General features: G+C 47.0%; 2 protein-coding genes across 4 annotated transcripts; both read left to right on the top strand.

Annotated features, from left to right (window-relative positions):
- Positions 1-1,699: 1,699 nt before the first annotated feature.
- Positions 1,700-16,960, top strand: LOC102102223 (very long chain fatty acid elongase 4-like). 3 transcript variants are annotated; one of them, XM_088055605.1, is made up of 9 exons: positions 1,700-2,120; positions 2,609-2,681; positions 3,305-3,370; positions 4,831-5,018; positions 6,131-6,211; positions 6,960-7,019; positions 8,140-8,254; positions 9,153-9,280; positions 10,567-16,960. In XM_088055605.1, exons 3-9 carry the CDS (start codon positions 3,313-3,315, stop codon positions 10,735-10,737), a joined length of 801 nt encoding a protein of 266 aa, XP_087911731.1. In that variant the 5' UTR covers positions 1,700-2,120; positions 2,609-2,681; positions 3,305-3,312; the 3' UTR covers positions 10,738-16,960. The 3 variants fall into 3 exon arrangements, with proteins under 3 accessions (XP_087911731.1, XP_087911732.1, XP_005533359.2); XM_005533302.3 differs by having other exon boundaries at positions 1,704-2,120; positions 6,963-7,019; XM_088055606.1 differs by lacking the exon at positions 6,131-6,211 and having other exon boundaries at positions 1,701-2,120; positions 6,963-7,019.
- A 1,340-nt stretch (positions 16,961-18,300) lies between these two features.
- On the top strand, positions 18,301-20,041 carry KCNA5 (potassium voltage-gated channel subfamily A member 5). The gene has a single exon (XM_005533301.3). It carries the CDS (start codon positions 18,335-18,337, stop codon positions 19,793-19,795), a length of 1,461 nt encoding a protein of 486 aa, XP_005533358.2. The 5' UTR covers positions 18,301-18,334; the 3' UTR covers positions 19,796-20,041.
- The last annotated feature ends 108 nt before the right edge of the window (positions 20,042-20,149 follow it).

The following is a 20,149-nucleotide window of genomic DNA, read 5'->3' on the forward strand; positions in this document are numbered from 1 at the left end:
GTGAAAAGCTCCCAGCACATGATATGCCTAATTCCTAAAGCTGCTTTGAAAAGCTAATCTTTGGTGCTCTGCCCTTCAGAAAGGTTTGTCATGGATCTGGTGACAGACACAATGCAATGGTATGAGAAATGGTGCTACCCTCTATTTTATTTGGAGTCTGCTAATAATCTGTGCCCACTGCATCCACACCCCAGGTGACCCAGGGTGACCAAGCTGAACCCCATCACAAGGCTTTGGGCTGTTTCGTGGAGGGCCCTGGTCCTGGGGGTCCAGGGTCCTGGTTCTGCATTGGTACCCCCACATGGGACTGAATCACTGCAGCTCTCTGCAGTTTCCCTTGTTGCAGTTGCTGGGATCACTTGGTAACACTGTCACACCCTCCAAATATTTTCCTGTCTCATGGAAAAGGGTAGATGTGACTCCCCTGGGGACACAGGCTGGATATGAGGGGTTCACTCCAGCTGAGTTTTCCCTACCTTCTGTGGGTGAGTGAGTGAGTGAGTGAGTGAGGAGTGAATGAGTGAGTGAGTAGTGAGTGAGTGAGGAGTGAGTGAGTGAGTGAGTGAGGAGTGAATGAGGGAGTGAGTGAGGAGTGAGTGAGTGAGGAGTGAGTGAGTGAGTGAGGAGTGAGTGAGTGAGTGAGGAGTGAGTGAGTGAGTGAGGAGTGAGTGAGTGAGTGAGGAGTGAGTGAGTGAGTGAGGAGTGTGTGAGGAGTGAGTGAGTGAATGAGTGAGTGAGGAGTGAGTGAGTGAGGAGTGAGTGAGGAGTGAGTGAGTGAGGAGTGAGGAGTGAGTGAGGAGTGAGTGAGTGAGTGAGGAGTGAATGAGTGAGGAGTGAGTGAGGAGTGAGTGAGTGAGGAGTGAGTGAGGAGTGAGTGATTGAGTGAGGAGTGAGGAGTGAGTGAGTGAGGAGTGAGTGAGGAGTGAGTGAGGAGTGAATGAGTGAGGAGTGAGGAGTGAGTGAGGAGTGAGTGAGTGAGTGAGGAGTGAGTGAGTGAGGAGTGAGGAGTGAGTGAGTGAGGAGTGAGTGAGGAGTGAGTGAGTGAGTGAGTGAGTGAGTGAGTGAGTGAGGAGTGAGTGAGGAGTGAGTGAGTGAGTGAGTGAGTGAGTGAGTGAGTGAGTGAGTGAGTGAGTGAGGAGTGAGTGAGGAGTGAGTGAGTGAGTGAGTAGTGAGTGAGTGAGTGAGTGAGGAGTGAGTGAGGAGTGAGTGAGGAGTGAGTGAGGAGTGAGTGTGGAGTGAGTGAGGAGTGAGTGAGTGAGTGAGTGAGTGAGTGAGTGAGGAGTGAGTGAGGGAGTGAGGAGTGAGTGAGGAGTGAGTGAGTGAGTAGTGAGTGAGTGAGTGAGTGAGTGAGTGAGTGAGTGAGGAGTGAGTGAGTGAGTAGTGAGTGAGTGAGTGAGTGAGGAGTGAGTGAGTGAGGGAGTGAGGAGTGAGTGAGGAGTGAGTGAGTGAGTAGTGAGTGAGTGAGTGAGTGAGTGAGTGAGTGAGTGAGTGAGTGTTCCCACGGTTCTCTTCCCCCTCATTTGGTGGTCTGGACCTATTGTGAGCACACAAATGGCTTGCTGCGAGCCGCTTGTGCTGGTCTGAAGGAGTTCTCCACACAGACTGCTTTCCAGCCGTGATCCCTCGTCTTTTACTATCGGCAAAGCTGTCGTGGCGCGTCCTGAAGAAACCTGCAGAAGAAATGCTGGCCCGGTTCTCACTTAGCCGGGCTTCCAAGCGTGGCACTAAAGGTCAGTGCTTCACTCCTGTGGAACCCCAGCCCTCTTCTGCATTCGTTTCCCTCTTCTTTCCAGTCCTGTAATCTGATAGACCGTGTGGGGAGAGGCAAGAGAGGGCGGGGGAGGAGTGTGTGATGTAACCTCTGACTCCGGTGAAGTTCCGCGACGGCCCCGCGGTGCCTGCGGCTCACGGTGGGGTTTTGGTGCCGCCGCTGGGAGACTGAAGAGGAGGCACGAAGATCCACCAGGGCTGTGGGAGACCTAGCCTGTGACTCACCTCCCTTGTGGAGAGGAAAGCTGAGCCCAGGCTGCAGCTCCTTGTCTTGCCGGCTCTACCTGCGCCGCGACCGGCTGGGGACACCTCTGGAGAAAGGGATGCTCGGAGGCAGCTGCGCTGCTGCGGTGAGTCTGCTCCTCCTTCCTGGCTTTTCCCGACGGTTTGGGGGGACAAGGAAGGGAAGCGGAGTGAGCTGGAATGCGTGTGGATTTTTTGGGGGCATATAACCGTGTGGAATCCCTGCTGGATTGACTCTGAGCCAGTTGATAATCACCGACTAATCTGGGTGCTGGCAGAGTCCACCCAGATTACAAGGGCATGTGGCTGCGTGTCAGGATGGGTGTGACACTTCCCAGGGGTCTCGGGTTTTGTGTCAGAGGGTCATCCCAAAAAAGGGGTCGACTGCAAAGATCAACCGCAGGAGAGAAATTTGGTGGTGTCTGTCACGATGTGGGGCGTGGATGTCACAGTCTGTGAGGAGGAGTCAAAGGAGAAAACGTGCTTTTCTCAATGCCAGCAGGAGATGAAACTGGGAGGAAGCTGGTCCTGTATATCTGCTAATGGATCAGGTAGCACTAGCTGTTGAAACTAACTGCAGAAAAGTGTTTTCTAGGAGAACTTCCAAGAGCCATTGAAAACATCTCCTTGCTAAAGGAAAGAAGTGAAGAGGAAGATCATCATAATATGTACGAGTATTCTACTTTATCTACTATATTCTACTTTATCTACTATGTTCCAGAATCTATACAAGATAAAGTTAATGTATAAACTGGGGCCTCAGAAAGCCAAATAACACCTCTGGAGCTGTGCTGAATGAATCCCTAGCTGCCTTCCAGCACTGGGAATATCCAATAATACCTGCAGAAGGATGCAGTTATGAAACCTGGTGTGTGTCCTCACATGAATGTTGTGCACACACTGCTTTAGGAAAGAATGCCACATGACTGATTTCCCCATGGTACTGGCAGTTCCCTCCTGGCTCTGGCAGATCACATGCAGCTGCTCAGAGCATTTTTTTTATTTTTTTTCAGAAGTGAAACCACCATCAAATATCAAAATCTGGAAATTGAATAAGTTATTTAAATTTATAAATAAATAAAACCTGGAAGTTAAATAGCTAATCATTGCGGGGGGGGGGGGGGTGGGGGGTGGGATGTTCTCTTTCATCCTTTTTTAAAGGGAACTTTAATCCTGATCTAAAAGTTAAATTTTTAGAAAGCTAACTATTGCATTTTCATTAGCTGTAGTCCTGAGCCTTTGTGTAAGGAGCCTCCTTACTCTAGACTCAGTTGAGTTAATTTCTTTCCAGAACTTGGGATGGCTTCAACTTGGCAGAAAACTCAGGAATTCTACAACTGGATTCTTGAAAGTGGAGGTAGGTAGAGATGCTGTCTAAAATGGGAATTTCTGCATAAATAGAGGGATCATGAAAACCAAACCTAGGAGGAATGCAATCATTATACTTGCCCACATTTTCTTCAGTAGGTAGATTTCCACTTTTCCTTCTCCATGATTACAAGCTTCCTTTAAGTCTTGAAACATATCTCATTGACCCTCCAGTTGGATCACAGTAAGGAATGAAGGGATGGGGGATTTCCCAGTGGGTTCTGACAAGAGAAGCAATAGATGCTTGGGATTGCCTGTTAAGTCTGGAGTACTAATGGAAATTATTTTTTTAAATGCATATTGATGTGTCATGGGAAAGCTTAGTTGACCAAAGAATTAATACTTTGGGGTTTAAATTCTTTGTGATGCCAGTAAAACCTGTTATCAAATGAAATATTGACAATATCCACTCCTCAGTGCTTGAAATTTGATACCTTGCCATGAGGAGACATCAGATCTTCAGTAGTTAGAGGTTCAGTTTGGTCCCAAAGGGCTCTGTTTTATCTCTGGATGTAAAGAAAAGCTACAAAATGCCATGAAGGTAGACCAGCAGGCCTGCATGATGGATTTGGCAGGAGGAGGATGTGGGGTATAATGCTCAGATTGTAGATGTTTCAGGACTTGAATTTTACAAGAGTGTAAATTGAGATTCAGGACTTCTGACAAACTAAATTCAGAAATGGAATATCAAAGAGCTCCTGACACAGCCATCATAAAGAACTGTGAGGTTTAGAAGGGATGGGGATTAACAGAGTTGTCCAGACTGGTATGGTATTTATAAAAAAATGAGGGAGTTTGGCAGAGTAGTGATCACACTGGGAACAGGAAAGGAAAGCATGAATAGCACCTGGGGACATTTTTGCTGATATAACATATCCTGGGTGATAGCAGGATTAGGAGGAGGAGGTGGCATGACAGAAGATCTCTTGAGCTTCCCTTTGCTGTAGGACCAAAGAGCTGTTTCAGCAGGGGTAAGTGTTTTGGCATTTCCCAGTGAATTCATGATTCTGAAGAGAGTCCACTCTATGTGCGGGTATAAAAATGAAGAAGTGGAGAATTTCAGATGTCCTAAGGATTTTAAGGAAGTAACACCAGTGATTGAAACACTTCTATTATTTAGCTGTAAAGACTTACGCTCCTGAGGAGCCACTGTTGCTTTGGCTGCTCCTGTGCCACCCTGCTCAGTGTCTGGGATCACTCCTTTTGCCCAGAGAGGGCTCCAGTTCATTCCAGGAAAGATCTGCCTTCCACTACTGCAGTCCATCCCCAAAAATTGGGCTAAAACATTTGTGCTAAAGCCTTTTGGCAAAGTCACAGCAGAAGGACTGGGGCGCATCTCTGTAAAGACACAGAGACACCATTTTCTTTCTCCAGCAAGCACACTGAAGGGAGTAATTAAATACAATTAAATATATGGTGCCAGCTGTGGCTGTGTGTTTTGCTTCCCAGATGCAAGGACAGACCCGTGGCCACTGGTGTACTCCCCACTTCCTGTCACCCTGATCTTCACCTCCTACCTCTTCATGGTGGCACTGGGGCCATCCTATATGCGGCAGCGGCAGCGGCTGGAGCTGCGGGCTCTGCTGCTCACCTACAACCTGGCCATGGTGGCATTATCGAGCTACATGTTCTACGAGGTGAGGAGGCAGGATTGGCTCCTAGGTAAGCACATGAGAAGGGTTTGAATTCCAGAGCCTCCAGATTCCAGGGTTTGAACAGCTTTTGCTGAAGGGAGTGGGAGCTGGCTTGGACATGTCCATGTTTTACCACAAGAGGAGCAGTGTTGTCCTGCTGTACTTGATTTCCTCAATTTCTCAATCCTCCGGCCATTCATGAAAATAACACGGGACTCCCTTCATCCTGAATGAATGATTTGCAAGTTGAGATCTCCCCATTAGGCACAGAGTGTGTGGAGGATGTGGAATGGCCTCATTTCACCTTGAGTTTGGCTGGTGATGGATCCATCTCTGAGGATGAGAACCACTGGTCTAGTGGAAGGTGTTCCTACCCAAGGCAGGGGGCTGGGACTAGATGATCTTTAAGGTCTCTTCCAACCCCTTAACATTCTGTGATTTTCCAAAGTTGGCAGTTCTCTCCAGGAGTGCCAAGCACTCTATGTATTCCTGCTGCTGAGAGTGTAAAGAACATTTTTTTCTGCTTGTTCTTTCCACAAGCCTGTCCCACCTAGTTTATGTAGACCACTGAAAATATTCACGGGAACAAGGCCAAAATAGGTTTCAAAAACACTCTGATGCCAACAAATATGCTGTTTTACTTTGTATCACAAGCATTACATTAATACAAATTGCCTTTTTTTTTTTTAACAAATTCTGCTCCATCTGAGGACAGGTGTGAAAATTGCTTTTCTGTGCTTGGTTATTCAGTTATACTAATTACTTGGTCCAATTTTTGGCTTCCCAATGAACAGGCAAATTCAACCAAAACAGAACAGAACAGCCTGGGATCTTTGCGAAGGAGAATAGTGTCTTCTCAGAGAGCCTCAGAAGCCTAGAATTCACTATTACTGCTGAAATAATTGTGAGCCCTCCAGCCATTACACAAATCTTCCCAGGCCAAATTTACTTTTTAAGACTCCAAACAGAATGTGAAGTACTTTGTTTAAGGTTTTTACTATTTGTTCATGGATTTTCTGGCAGTAGCTATAAGACTAAAACCCTACTACCTTAGCATTAAATTGTCCTTCTTTTTTAGATCAGATGGATTTTTATTTGCTTTTGATTTGTTTCAGTTTCTGGTTACTTCAGTCTTGGCCAACTACAGCTACCTGTGCCAGCCAGTGGATTACAGCCGGAGTGAGCTGGGAATGAGGGTACAGTTCTGGAGAAAGCTTGCCTTAGGCCCTTTCCTCCCATAGCTATGCAGATTCTTTTGCTCATAAATAGCAATTTACATGGCTGAGAAGGCTTTGACCCCAGCTTGTTGTTGCCTGTAAATCTATTCCACTAAATTGTCTGCTTCAACAGTTCTTGCACTTTGCTTTAGCTCTCTAAAATTAATCATCTCAGTCAACCCAGCCATCTAAGTTTGCTCTTTGATCACTGCAAAGAGGGTGATCTTACCAGCTGAAGTATCAATATGGCAAATTACCTTTGAAATAGATGTGATTCTTCACATGGATTGTAAGGATTCTGGGCAATTGCTTCCAACAAGAAAACTGATTTTTATATCCTCTGCCTTGCATGAGAAAAATCTTACTCAACACTTCTTTTAGTAGAGGGGCTTAGCTAAAACTATTTTTTGGTCATCACAAGGGGTTATGTCCCACTAGCATCAGCTTTCCAAAAATGCTGCATGAGTTTTTTCTCTTTGAATTTGGAGTTACAGTACCTTGCTTTGAACAGATGTAAGCCTCATATTATCTTTTCAGTTTTTCAGAGTCTTGCCATCTAGACAAAACAAAACAAAACACAAAAAAGACAAAACAACAAAACAAAAAACCGAAAAGAACCTCTTAATTTTCCCCCTTGCTGCAGACCCCGGGCGGGCAGGGATACAGCATGGTTGAAAATGTGTAGATTTTGGGTAAAGCTCTCACCGCTGTGTCTTGTGCTGCCCAGCAGATGGCAAGAGTGTGTTGGTGGTTCTTCTTCTCCAAAATCATCGAGCTGCTGGATACGGTAAGGAGGGCTCGGCTCCTCAGCGGGACCGGGGCTGGAAACAGATACTTCCTTGTCAGAAAGGGGCAGCGTGCCAGAGCTGATGTCCTGGGCTGATCCTGTGTTGGTTCGCTGCCTGTCTCCATCACTTGGCTGCACACACTCCCTCCTCAGCATCCTAACTGAGGCTGGGCACAGTGCTACGGGAGGGGCTTTAACCCTGGCTGCTGCCAGGTGGGCCGCCAAAATTTTATCTGCTGGTGCCACACAGGTTCTGCTATTGCCTGGCTGGCTGATTAACAGTGGGGCAAAAAAGGAGCTGCAAGTGGACAAGTTCTGGCGTCTCTGCTGCCATGGATTATCCCAGAGCTGTGCGCTAAAGGTTTATGTCCTGGGGGAATTGAAAGTCCACCTCTTTATGGCTTGTCTTCAGGTCTCCTTCTGCAATGTAAATGAACTAAGTGGCCTCTGCTTGGCCAGCAGAAGAAAGCTGTGTCCTAGCCTGAAACTTCACAGCTCCTTGGGGTGTAAGTTTGCAACCCACTGAAATGTCAATAAACATGTGGATTCTTCCTAGGTCTATTGCCAGGGGTTTGGCCAATTCCCTCTCTGTTTGCATCAGCAACAAAACCAGCTTTTTGCCAGTCCTGAGTGCCTGAAAATTAGATTCACTTTTTGTTGTGTGTGTATGTATGTACATGGTGAAATGTAGTGACCTGACATGTATTCATCTGGCAAAACCATTCTCTTTACTAATGCAAATTCCAGGAAGGTTTGGCCATTCAACACAGTGTTTTTTTTTGTGGATTATTGTCTGGTAGCAGTAAATATAAAACCTGTGTCCTGAAAAGGAGCAAACACAAGCAGCTGTGAATTGTATGGAAGCTCAGTCAGAGTCTCAGATCCTCTTTGGACTTTGGGCCCTGAATCCAGACATAAAAATATTTGGGGCTTTGTGGAAGAAATTCTATCTTCCAGTTCCCCCTATAAGTTCTATTGCGTTTCACCAATTTTTTTCAACAGCAGAGGAAATGTGTGTGGGAGATTCAGACTCATCATTAGCTATTTGTATAACTTTTTACTGTGAAATTTTTGTCTAAACACATCAATTCAAAGTTTTCCTTTGCCTGGCTTCTTTCAGGTTTTCTTAATTCTGCGCAAGAAACAAGAGCAGGTGACTTTTCTGCACGTGTACCATCATGGCTCTATGCTCTTCAACTGGTGGTCAGGGGTCAAATACGTGCCTGGAGGACAAGGTATGCTTGTAAGAGACAACCTGGTGTTTCTCATGGTTTTTTTGGCTCTGGAGGTAGCATTAACAGTGCAGATGGGCTGAGTGGCAGGTAGGAAGTTCACCTGCTTCCAAAGGTGAGAAAAGCATGTGCATTTTAGATGATCCCATCTGCTCAGCTCTTGGGGCTATTTAGGCTGACATGTTCACTGCCTCACCCAGAATGAGAGTGTGCCATCAGAGTGGGTCCAAACAGACAAAAATAACATCATACAGGTCTGTGTATATCTCCTCCCAGAGCAGTGCTCCCTCACTCCCCTACCAGAGGCCCTGGGGCAGCAGCCCAGGTTTTGGCTCTGTTTCCTGTTCTGGCTGTGCCCATTTTTGGGCTGTATCCAGAATGCTGCCCCGTTTTACTCAACAGAAAAAGAAGCATCTGGGCACTACTCTCAGTAGGCCCTATACAAAATGCTAGGGAATTCTTTTTTGGGAAGTCATTTTGGCTACACAGCCTTGACACCAGAATGGCTTAGGTCAGATGATCATGTCCCTTCTCTGCCTTTGAAGCTCTTCTCTGTCTCTGAATACTTGGTATATGATGGGTATATTGTGGATGCCACAACCCTGGCAGTGTTCAGTGCCAGGTTAGATGGGGCTTTGGGCAATTCTAGTGCGAGATGTGCTCTGGGGGCTGGAGCAGTTTGGCCTCTAAGGTCCCTTCCAACCCAACCCATCCGATGATTCTGGATGCTGAAGGAAGGGAGAAGCTGGTGTGCTTCCACAGCAGAGCCCGGGTGGAATGTTCATGCACGGGGTGGATGTGATCTATTTTGGAAGCATCATCATAGCGGCTGTGAGCCCTTCATAGGGCTAGCCTAGAATGGGTCATGTGCCTCGTTCACCCTCACTTCTTCCCTCCTCAGCCTTCTTTATTGGGATGCTGAACTCCTTTGTCCACATCTTCATGTATAGCTACTACACCCTGGCCAGCCTGGGACCGCGGATGCACAGGCACCTGTGGTGGAAGCGTTACCTGACCATCCTGCAGCTGGTAATTAGCTCCAGGTGTTCTTCCCTGCCCTCCCATGGGTGTGATGGCCCCTGCTGTCTGTCACCTCACTGCCTCAGTCTCTGTTTGCTGCCCATGGAGAGCAGCATGTCCTCAGGTGCCCTCAGGTGCCACTCTGAGACCTGAAGCTGTGGGTGACCTGCTCCAAATGCTGCTTTCACAGGACTGTTGGAGGTCTTCAGTGACCATATCAAACTAATTATCCACAGCTTCACAATGGGAAGGGAAGAGAAAAATTAGCAATTGGATTCTTCCTTTTTATGTTGTATAAGGAGCACTGAAAACAGCGCTTGATATGAAGAGGTGGGGGCTGCGGTTCAGGGAAACTTTGCATTCTCAATAGGGCAGCAGATTGGGGAGCCTTGATTCAGTTCCTTCAGAAAGGAAGAGGGTCTCTAAGTGCATGCAAACAGGTGGGTTCAAAAGAAATATGTGAATTTTTCTCTAGAAAATCCCCTTGGATTTTCTTTCTCTCATCTCTGATGAAGTTACAAATCTGGAAAACCCTGTGTTTTTCAAAGATACAGCATAGATGCAATGGTCCAGACAAGGACAATAGTTGTAGGAGAGTTTTTTTCACTCAAAAAGAGGTTTTGCAAACCAAAAGTATGCAGTTAGAAGGGAAGAGAAAGAGAATATGTGTAAAATAGTGGTGTAGTGGAGGCTGATCCGGAATTCTGACTTAGCCTGCATGGCAAAGCAGAACAAGAAAGCATTGCATGAAATAAAAATGTATTTGTAATGCAAATTATAGCACAGGAAAAAAAAAATAAATTAATAGCTTTTAGGTAGGTAGAACTCATTGCTTCAGGCTGTTGAGACAGGTGACTTAGTAAAATACAAAAAAAAAAAAATTAATGTTTAAATGAATAAAGGTAGTATCTGGAGTTCCTCTCTGCAAGCTAAAATACAAATGAAAATAATTGTGGGTATACTAACCTGATTACCACTGGGGAAGAGGAATCTCCCACCTTCAGTTTCCATATTCCAACATCTCAGTTACTGCACTGTGGCAGAGAAATGGGCCAAGGGCAGGAGAGGCTGGATTGGTTAAACCTTCAGGTTTGATGGACATCTTTCCTGGTAAGAAAACATTGCTGGGCTTGAGAGGCAGGTTCCCAGGGTTGTCAGGAGGGGCAAGCAGGTGATCCTCTGGGTTGAGGACACTGCTAGGATGTTGTGATAGCTGTGATGGTCTCAATGTCCAGCTGAGGTGTATCTCATGTAGGTTCCTTAATCTGGCTGCTTCTTTTTTCCACCTCTTCCAGTGCCAGCTGGTAGCCATTGCTGCTCATTCTTCCTACAACCTCTTCACAGAGTGCCCATTCCCTGATGGCTTCAACACTGCAGTCTTCGTCTACATCCTCAGCCTCCTAGCTCTCTTCCTACACTTCTACTATTGGACCTACATTAGGAGAAAGCGGGAAAAGCTGACTTAAAGGAAATCAAAGAGGACAGACAGCACAGACTGATGAACGTGCATGTTCTCTGCTGCTTGTGATGTGGTCTTAGGAAGAAAATGTATCTTGTGAGTGTGTGTGAGGCTCATGTCTTGCCTTCAAATATCCCAGTTTAGGGAGAAGAAAGGAATGATGTAAACTCAGGGATTAAGGAGCTGAGGAGCACACTTAAGATGAGGCCAAGCTAAAACAAGTAGTCACCAGCATAGCAGGCTTTGGGACATTTGCCAGATAAGGTCTTTTTCCCTTTCATCTTTAGCTCAGTGTCCCAGGTCCAGCAGCCAGCTACAACTCCCTGCCTCATTTCCTAGGCTGTAGAGGGTTTCTTTGCATCCACAAAACTATCTCAGCTTGGTGTGTAGATCAGGCAGGGTCATGTGCCTCCAGCCTGGAAATCAATGTCCAGGTAGTAGCAACAGCCAGGAATCCACAGGGACTGCAGGATGCGCTCTGCTGTACACTGCATCCCACCCTGTCCTGCTAAGGAAGCTCCTGCTAGGCCTGAGGTGGTCCTGGTGGTTTAACTTCATATAATTATAAGCAGAAAGGAAACTGGACATTAGGTTGTCTGTCTGGACAGGTGTCTTCACTGTCCTGAAGCTAAAGAAGGCATTATTAGCACTTTAATCCTAATAAGAAACTGGTGTAGTAAGAGTCACCATGTCCCATTTTCTGGAATGCTTATTTCTCTTTGGTTGCTCTCATACCAATAGAGTATTTTAATGCCTGAAGATACTTGGTATTGGTCCTTATAGATACCATAATTGAACTAGAAAGAATAGATTGATGTTCCCTATTCATAACTTTTTTTCTCCAATTTGTTATTCTTTTTAATACTGTTATTTTTAAATTTTGCTTCTTGTCAAACACAAGGAGTTGAACAACACCATAAGCAACCACCTCCACTACCTAATTGTATAAGAATTAATACAAAATGTATAAAATAAATTCACTGAGTAGTGCAAAGCTGCATAGCTCCATTGATTTTAAGATATCACTAATTGGCTTCTATTTTTTTTCTCCTAAATCAATTACAGCTAGAATCTGGCACTTATATTCATCTGCAGACTGTTAAATACTGTTAGAATTTTGATGTGGTAGTGCTTTGAAAGTCCTAATTAAACTACAAAGTGGTGATTATTGATTGAATCCTGCTCAGTTGATTAAAACAGGTATTACAGAGTAGTGGTATTTTGTGAAATACAGAGGTGTTGGAGGAGAGGGTTGGAATTAGTGAAATGGTGCATTGCTGTTGCCAAGGCAAATCCAGCTGAAATATAAAGAAGTCCAACTCCACTGGGAATGTCCAGAGGACTAGAGCTAGCCTGAACCTAGCAAATGGATGTACCCCAAAAGACCTGTGTGCCCTACACCAATCTGGCGCCAAGTGGCTACAAAAAATAAATTCAACTTGCTCCTCACTGCTCTGTGTTCATACCCCAAAAGTTTCCTTCAGCCCCTCCACACACATGGAAGATAAAACAGCATTCTGCCATTCCTCACCCTCCTCCCCTTCACACACAGCCAGCCACAAGGGACTTGTTCACACTGTCACAAGGACCTATCACAAATATCCTTCCTTTGATTTGAGCAGTCTCTCTTCTGATTGTCATTGGTGAGTATGAAAATCACTGCATCTGTGCTAGTTGGTTTTCTTCCTGCCAAATATTTTTCCATGCTAATTAATAAGTAAATAGTGACACTTCTGCATACTGGAGTTTAATGGAATTCTACTTTTGTCAGAATTTTAAGTAGCAAATCCCTGGGTGGATCCTTCATCCCTCCCTTTGTTTGGAAAGACAGGAAAATGGGATCTGCTGTGTATCTAACATATTCATGTGGAGGGTTTCCTCTGGGGGCTCTCCAGAGCTGAAGACTCCATGCAAGTAAGCTGTTTCATTATTCCTGTCCACTTAATGATTCATTTATGGCCCTCTCCTGCTTAAACCCATCAGTACATTTGGCCCTCTAGTTTCATGGTAGAACATTTCCTGCAGTTGGCTAAATTATCTGCGCTCACAAAGCAAACTAATGCTCTTTTTCCTATACATGAGTAAGTTTCAGCCTCAGTTTCCCCTGACTTTAATGTTTTCAGAATGTAGTAACTAAGTTCAGTCATAATTTTATACCAGAATAAGCATCATGTATTTTGATTTTCCTTGATTCATGACTGCTTAAAAATTAGAAATCAGCACAAAATCTGAATGAGACTACTCAATGCTTTTCTACTCTTAAAATATATGAATTTGTAAACATGCCATTTAGCTATAAAAGGCATATAAAAGGAATTTCCTATAAAAAGGCAGTCTATGGAGTTTGTGTCTGTGTGTGACAGAGCAATGGATTCTGGAGTGACACTGGCCACTTTGTTACATAGGTGGTAACAAAACATGAAAGTACAAATCTGACGCCTGACACCTTAATCAGACACCACTGTCACCATTTATTCTAGACATGAAACCTTTGATTTATTCCTGTTCCTCTTCCTCACAGCCTGAGGGAGTGGCCTGATCTTGAATGAGTAAGAGTTTTTTGTTGGTATGACTTTGATGGCATAGGATGAAAATTAAGTATTTTCAGTTGACTGACAGGAGGGCTTGAGTTTGCCCAGAAATACCACGCCTTCCATATAGGGACAGACACTGGCATGGAGCACAGCTGTTACAGAAGCACTGATGCAAGCAAAATTCACTTGTGAGGGCATTTGCACTGGCAGTGAAGAAAAAACTGCAGCGGTATAGCTCAGTGGCTCTGCAGGTTGCTGCTTCAGATTGCACTTGTTTGTGAGAGAAAACATCCTCCTGTATTAAAATTATATCTCTGTATTACAATATATATAATATATAAAAATGTATATCATATTATATATATTTAATATAATATAATATTTATTTATTTATATTTATATATATAAAAATATACCAGTAGGAAAACCCACCTGGGCCATCCTGTTGTGACAAAAAAGCTGAGAGCACAGCTATGTGCTTGTGGAATTTAACAGAAAATGAAGGCACCAAATGGGCTTTTCCCTCTAAGATCAAGTCCCTGGAATTAAAGGTTACACCACAGCAAAGCACTGGAAGTCAAAAGGGGCAGGAAATTATAAATTGCAAGCTTGGATGGCTCATGCTGTCTGGTGGAGTCCCAAGCTATGAGGATGAACTGAAAATATCCTGTTGCAGCTGGATTTGTGAAAACCCTCTGGGCCAAATGCTGGTTCTACCAATATCAGTGACAAAGGCTGCAAATTCCTCTGGAAGGAGACTGGCACAGCTGTGTGGAAAACAACACGCTCAGCTCCAAAGCTATGTTTCCTGGGAGCAGGCTGGAGTGTTATTCAATCTTAAGAGATGACTTTTGAGGGCATGGTGGTGTGTAAGTCCCCCCCTTATAAAATGTGGGTTGTGAGACGTTCGTAGAGCAGTTTACATGAACAAGATGTAAAGCATAGTGTAAGTAGGCTGCTGAAATGAATAAGCTTGATATCTGGTAGTGCTCAGCATCTTTCCTGCTGTTCCAGTCAATGTAAATTATGGATGTTCTGATCAAATTGCTTTTGAATTAACCAGACCATTTACTCAATGCTTACTTTCTCTCTGAAGATAAATGAGAGGGATTCTCATTTTAATCAAAACAAAATACAGAAAAGAAAATCAATTACTATTTAATGTTTTTTCCATCCCTGTGTGATGGAAAGTTTCCAGAGGAACTTGGGCTTAAAACTGCAAAGCAATATAAAATACAGGGACGTGGTTTTAGCTATTGAGTTTTTTATACACTATCAGAAAATAAGGCTGTTTGTTGTTTTTTTTAAAAAGGTGAAAGATTTACTCTAAACAATTAAGCTAAAGCATAATATTGTAGATTGCTTCACCCCCCCAAAAAAAATCTCTTGATGCAGATGTAAACCACCTAGAAGCCAAACATTTAAAAAGATCAGCCAGCCCTATACATAGAACAGTGTGAATGTGCTGAATTCATTAATGAATGGCTTTGTGGATTAGGGCTTGATAGATGGAGTGCTCCATCCAGATGTTTACTGTGATTTGTCAATGGCCTTGTACTTAATCCTCCTGGACAGGAAATACGAATCTTTTCTCCAGGGTCTCCCCCGGGGACTGTGGCAGTGCCTCTCTCTGGCCTGAATCATCTCAACACGGGATCAGGCTGCTGAGGAATTAACCAACTGGGGGAGGCACGGATTTCCCTTTAACCCTTTTGGTTTCCTCTCAGCTTCAGATGATATCCTCACCATCTGCCACAATCTCGCTATTATTTAGTCAACACATGGAGAAGAGAAAAAGGAGTCACCTGTGTCACCCTGGCACACAAAATGTGCCAAGAGAAACAGTGAATAAGTGTGTTTGGGTTCGGGTAGGCTAATGCAGCCCCTGCAGACTGTCCCCACGGCTCATTTCTCAGCATGGGGAACCTCCCCATGGAATGGGTCCTTCATCTCACTGTGGGACACTGAAGGACAGCTCACAGCAGCCACACCTGCTATGGAATGCCACAGTGGGAACTGGAGGAGCAGAGGGAGCTGCAATGAATGCTAGGTTTTGTTGTGGATGTGCTGGAGTGTAAAAGACTGACTTCTGGCTAAATCACAAGTATGTGGACAAACAAATTCTTTTCAGGGAGTGCCTGGTTAAAACATTAGTAGCACATCTCTGCACTGTTCTTCCCTAGTCTGCATGTCATCCTTACTCTCCAGTACCTTGGCTTTCTGCTGCTTTACAAGAGAGTGTTCAGGGTCTTTACACTAAGCTGAAAAAATGAAGGCTATTAAATAAAAATTATCCATTAAAATTCCCTGCTTGGAGTAGATCTTCCTTCCCCTTTAACATCATCCTCCCACTTTCTCTTGTCCCTTTTCTCTGCTCTTCTTTTGCGTCCACACGTATAGACACTGTGATAGATTCTCAGACCTTTTAAAGGTGTAAAGAAAGTAGCTACAAGTTATTCAAATGCTATACAAGCAGCTGCATTTTTCTGATCTATCAATTACTAATGTACATTTTCTCCATAGGGGTTTCTGCAAGGCTTTCATCAAGGTAAATTTGGGCAAGTCTTTCTTTGCACTAGCATTATCCCATCTGGCTTCAAATTCAGGATGTGAACACTGCAACTTGAAACTTAGGCTAGATACCTGAACTGGAACTTAAATTCTGCATGGTCCCTCCCAGGCATTCCCTGCTATTGATGAAGGAATGGCAGAATGGATACAACCATATGAGAGGCAGCAAGTTACTCCTCCTCTGAACACTTAATTTTGCTCTGTGTTGTGCCCGCTATCACAGATGTCTAGAATGTTTTCTCCTGAAATACATAGTTCCTGAGGCAATATTTGGAGGGAGAATGCCTTGCAATAACAGGAGCTGAGAGAATTGGAAAACCAAAATAGTTCTTGAGTGTGCAAGCCCTGCTCTGGTTGTAATCCCCGATGTGCATTGGTAGCAGATCAGCCGCTCCTTGCTGGGGTGCACAGGTCTATCTGTGGTGTGTCTGTATTTATTATGGGTTTTGCTAGTCCCAAAGGATGTTATCCTATGTTTTGCCAGTTTGATATCTCACGAAATAACTGTAAATCAAAGGACCCTTATTTTCAAAGAAGAACTTATCTTCGATGTTATTTTGCTTCTAGAAATTACCTGTGTGAGTATAGCTGCCCTTTACTTGACTGGCATGGTGGCAAAACAGGTTGGCATTTCTCAGTTCTCAGTGCTCAGTTCTTGGAGATAAAATGCAAGCCACCAGTTACCAAAACCGTTTAATACAATTATGGTTTTCTATTTTGGCACTGCTTTTAATATCATTGGGCATATTTCATACACAGAGGTAATGTTTTAAATTAAGGGAAAGCCACTAGTCACAATGAATCTAAATGGACTGTTTGATGGAGCTATGTGCAGTACTATAAGGATTTAGGAAAAAATGTCACTGATGCCAACTGGAAGGCAAAATGGTCACACTCAATTTTGTTAGAAAACCAGAAACTCCACAAGACTGGAGTGGTGCATATATACCTACACGTTCTGTACATATATAGTGTATTTCCCTGCACACCATGAATAGAATGGATGAGTTTGTGGCTTGAATATAGAAAGTAAGATCTTGGCATCAAATGTATTACTGGACTGTAATTGAAGTCATTGTGTAAAGCTGCTCGCTTCTCTCTAAATAAAAGGTACATCTACTGAAATATTTTAGCCTTGGATGTGGGTTTAAGAATGCATCAATGGAAAGTGTTTGAAAATGTTAACACGAAAGCCGCATGGCAGAAATGTTATTTGCTGGCTTGGGAAGCACCTTTTGGAGCAGCACTAATTCAGCGAGAAACTCGAGGGAGCAGGAGCCGGGAGAGCAAACGCAAAGCGGAAAAAAATAGTACCCAATCCCTTCCTTTGTTCTTATTCCACTGGGGAATGGGGAGGGGGGAACACACGCCAAGAGGCGCCAGGAGTCCCCGGGGATTTCAGTTCTGATTTTCATTAGAGGTGACTGGGGGTTTGCAGCCAGAAGCGCTCGCTGCGAGCAAACCCACGCGCGGGGGCCGCTCCGTAATCCCCCGGTTTGGCGGGGGCGAGGGCTGCGGAGCGGAGAGCGCCGTGCCCCGGTCCCCCGGTCCGGAGGGCATCCCCAGCCCCCTGCCCGGGCGCAGGTGCTCCCGCACCTCCGGAGCGGTGCCCCCGCCGCGCATCCCTCGCCAGGGCACCTGTGGGCATCTCCATGGCCGGGCCCCCCTCCCCGAGCGCGTCCGCCTCTCGGCGCGGAGCCCCTCGGCGGGGCGGGGCGGGGCGGGGCGCGGGGGGATGTGGCATCCCCGCTCCCCGGGGGATGCTACCGCTGCCTGCGCGGGGGCGCAGAGCAGGAGGAATCCTCTTTGACGTCAAGCGACCATAATATAATGATCGCTCGTTCATATCCGGGTCCCCGGGCGGCTCCCCCGGGCCGCGCTCGGCCGCGCTCGGCGGCTCAGTGAGGGGAGGCGGGTTGGGCAGGGCAGGGGAGGGCAGGGCAGGGGAGGGTAGGGCAGGGCAGCGCGGCCGCCCGGAGGTGGCCGGCGGCGGCAGCGGCTCGGCGAGCGCAGCATGCCCGCCGCCACAGACGCGCTTGCCTCCCGCCGCCGCCGCCGCCGCCGCCGCCGCTCCTGCCCTTGGGGATCGGGCTGGTGACCCGGGAGAACGGCGGACCCACGGCCATCGCGGGCGGCGACGATGCCGCGCCCGCCGGCGACCGGGCGCGCTGGCGGGGCAACTTGCTGCACCTCGCCGGCTCTCCCCAGCTGAGCGACGGCAAGGAGAGCGCCCCGCCGGGCCTGCCGCCCGCGGGGGACGAGGAGCGGGAGCGGCCCCCGCCGGGTCCCCGCGCAGGAGGCGGCGGCGCGGGCGGCCCCGACGAGCGGCCGGCGGGGCCCCGCGCAGCCCCCGCGCCCCCGCCGCGGCCGCCGCCCCGCGCCCCGCGCCCCGCCGCGGACATGGGGCCGCCCGAGGAGGGGGGACACCGCCGGGGCATGGCCATGGCGGCGGCGGGCGACGAGGAGGAGGAGGCGGCGGCGGCGGCCAACTCGGGCCCCATGCACCACCAGCGGGTGCTGATCAACATCTCGGGGCTGCGCTTCGAGACGCAGCTGGGCACCCTCAACCAGTTCCCCGACACGCTGCTGGGCGACCCCGACAAGCGCATTCGCTACTTCGACCCGCTCCGCAACGAGTACTTCTTCGACCGCAACCGGCCGAGCTTCGACGGCATCCTCTACTTCTACCAGTCCGGGGGCAAGCTCCGCCGGCCCGTCAACGTCTCCATCGACGTCTTCGCCGACGAGATCCGCTTCTACCAGCTGGGCGAGGAGGCCATGGAGCGCTTCCGAGAGGACGAGGGCTTCATCAAAGAGGAGGAGAAGCCCCTGCCTCGCAATGAGTTCCAGCGCCAGGTCTGGCTCATCTTTGAGTACCCCGAGAGCTCCAGCTCAGCCCGGGCCATCGCCATCGTCTCAGTGCTGGTCATCCTCATCTCCATCATCACCTTCTGCCTGGAGACCCTGCCCGAGTTCAGGGACGAGAGGGAGATGCCCGTACCCCTGCCCCCCCAAGGAGGAGGTTTGAATGGCACGCCCGGGGACTCCCCACCCATGCAGCCACCGAGTAGCCTGGCTGATCCCTTCTTCATCATCGAGACCACCTGTGTGATCTGGTTCACCTTCGAGCTCCTTGTGCGCTTCTTCGCCTGCCCCAGCAAGCCCGAGTTCTCTCGCAACATCATGAACATCATCGACATCGTGGCCATCATCCCCTACTTCATCACCCTGGGCACCGAGCTGGCCCATGAGCAGCAGCAGCCCGGGGCTGGCAGCAGCAATGGGGGTGGGGGCCAGCAGCAAGCCATGTCCCTGGCCATCCTCAGAGTCATCCGCCTGGTCAGAGTCTTCAGGATTTTCAAGCTCTCCAGGCACTCCAAGGGGCTGCAGATCTTGGGACAGACTTTGAAAGCCAGCATGAGGGAACTGGGTCTCCTCATCTTCTTCCTCTTCATTGGGGTGATCCTCTTCTCCAGCGCTGTCTACTTTGCTGAGGCTGATGACCCTGAGTCTCATTTCTCCAGCATCCCTGATGCGTTCTGGTGGGCAGTAGTAACCATGACTACCGTGGGCTATGGGGACATGAGACCTGTCACTGTGGGGGGCAAGATTGTGGGCTCCTTGTGTGCCATTGCAGGTGTGCTGACAATTGCCCTGCCTGTACCTGTCATCGTGTCCAACTTCAACTACTTCTACCACCGAGAGACTGACCACGAAGAGCAGGCTATCCTCAAAGATGAACACAGTAGTGCTCAGGGCAGCACTGGCGGGGGGGAAGTGAAGAGAAGACCCAGTAAAAACTCTCTAAACAAATCTGTTGTGCACTTGGAAAACAGTGAGGAGTTCAACAGTGGCACCAGCTCCTTAGAGAAAGCCAATATCAAAGCGAAAAGTAACGTAGATCTCAGAAAATCCCTCTATGCTCTCTGTCTGGACACCAATAGGGAAACAGACCTGTGAGGAAAGGAGACAATTAGAGTTCAGAGGGGCAGAAGGATTTTCTGGTGTCAAAAACTTGCTACTATAATTATTATTTTAGTACCAATTAGTTTTTTAAGTCAGGCTGTATTTTATAAATTGATCACTATCCTGAGCAGTCCTCCAGGAATACATGTTTTTATGTTCTTTTTCCATGACACAAAGGGTCACCTATTTTTAAAATAGACTAAGAATAAGCTACGCTCCATGATGCAGGAGCTGGTAAATTATGACAGTGAAAAATCTAATTTGTAGAAACCTATTTTAGCAAATGGTCATTGGTTTTAAATGGATAATTTGTAACCAATTCAGTTGCCCTGAGTTTAGTATAAAGAA

This window comes from Pseudopodoces humilis, chromosome 5 (assembly GCF_049639895.1).
Source record: "Pseudopodoces humilis isolate 2021_Gansu_Grassland_sample_001 chromosome 5, ASM4963989v1, whole genome shotgun sequence".
Lineage (NCBI taxonomy): Eukaryota > Metazoa > Chordata > Aves > Passeriformes > Paridae > Pseudopodoces > Pseudopodoces humilis.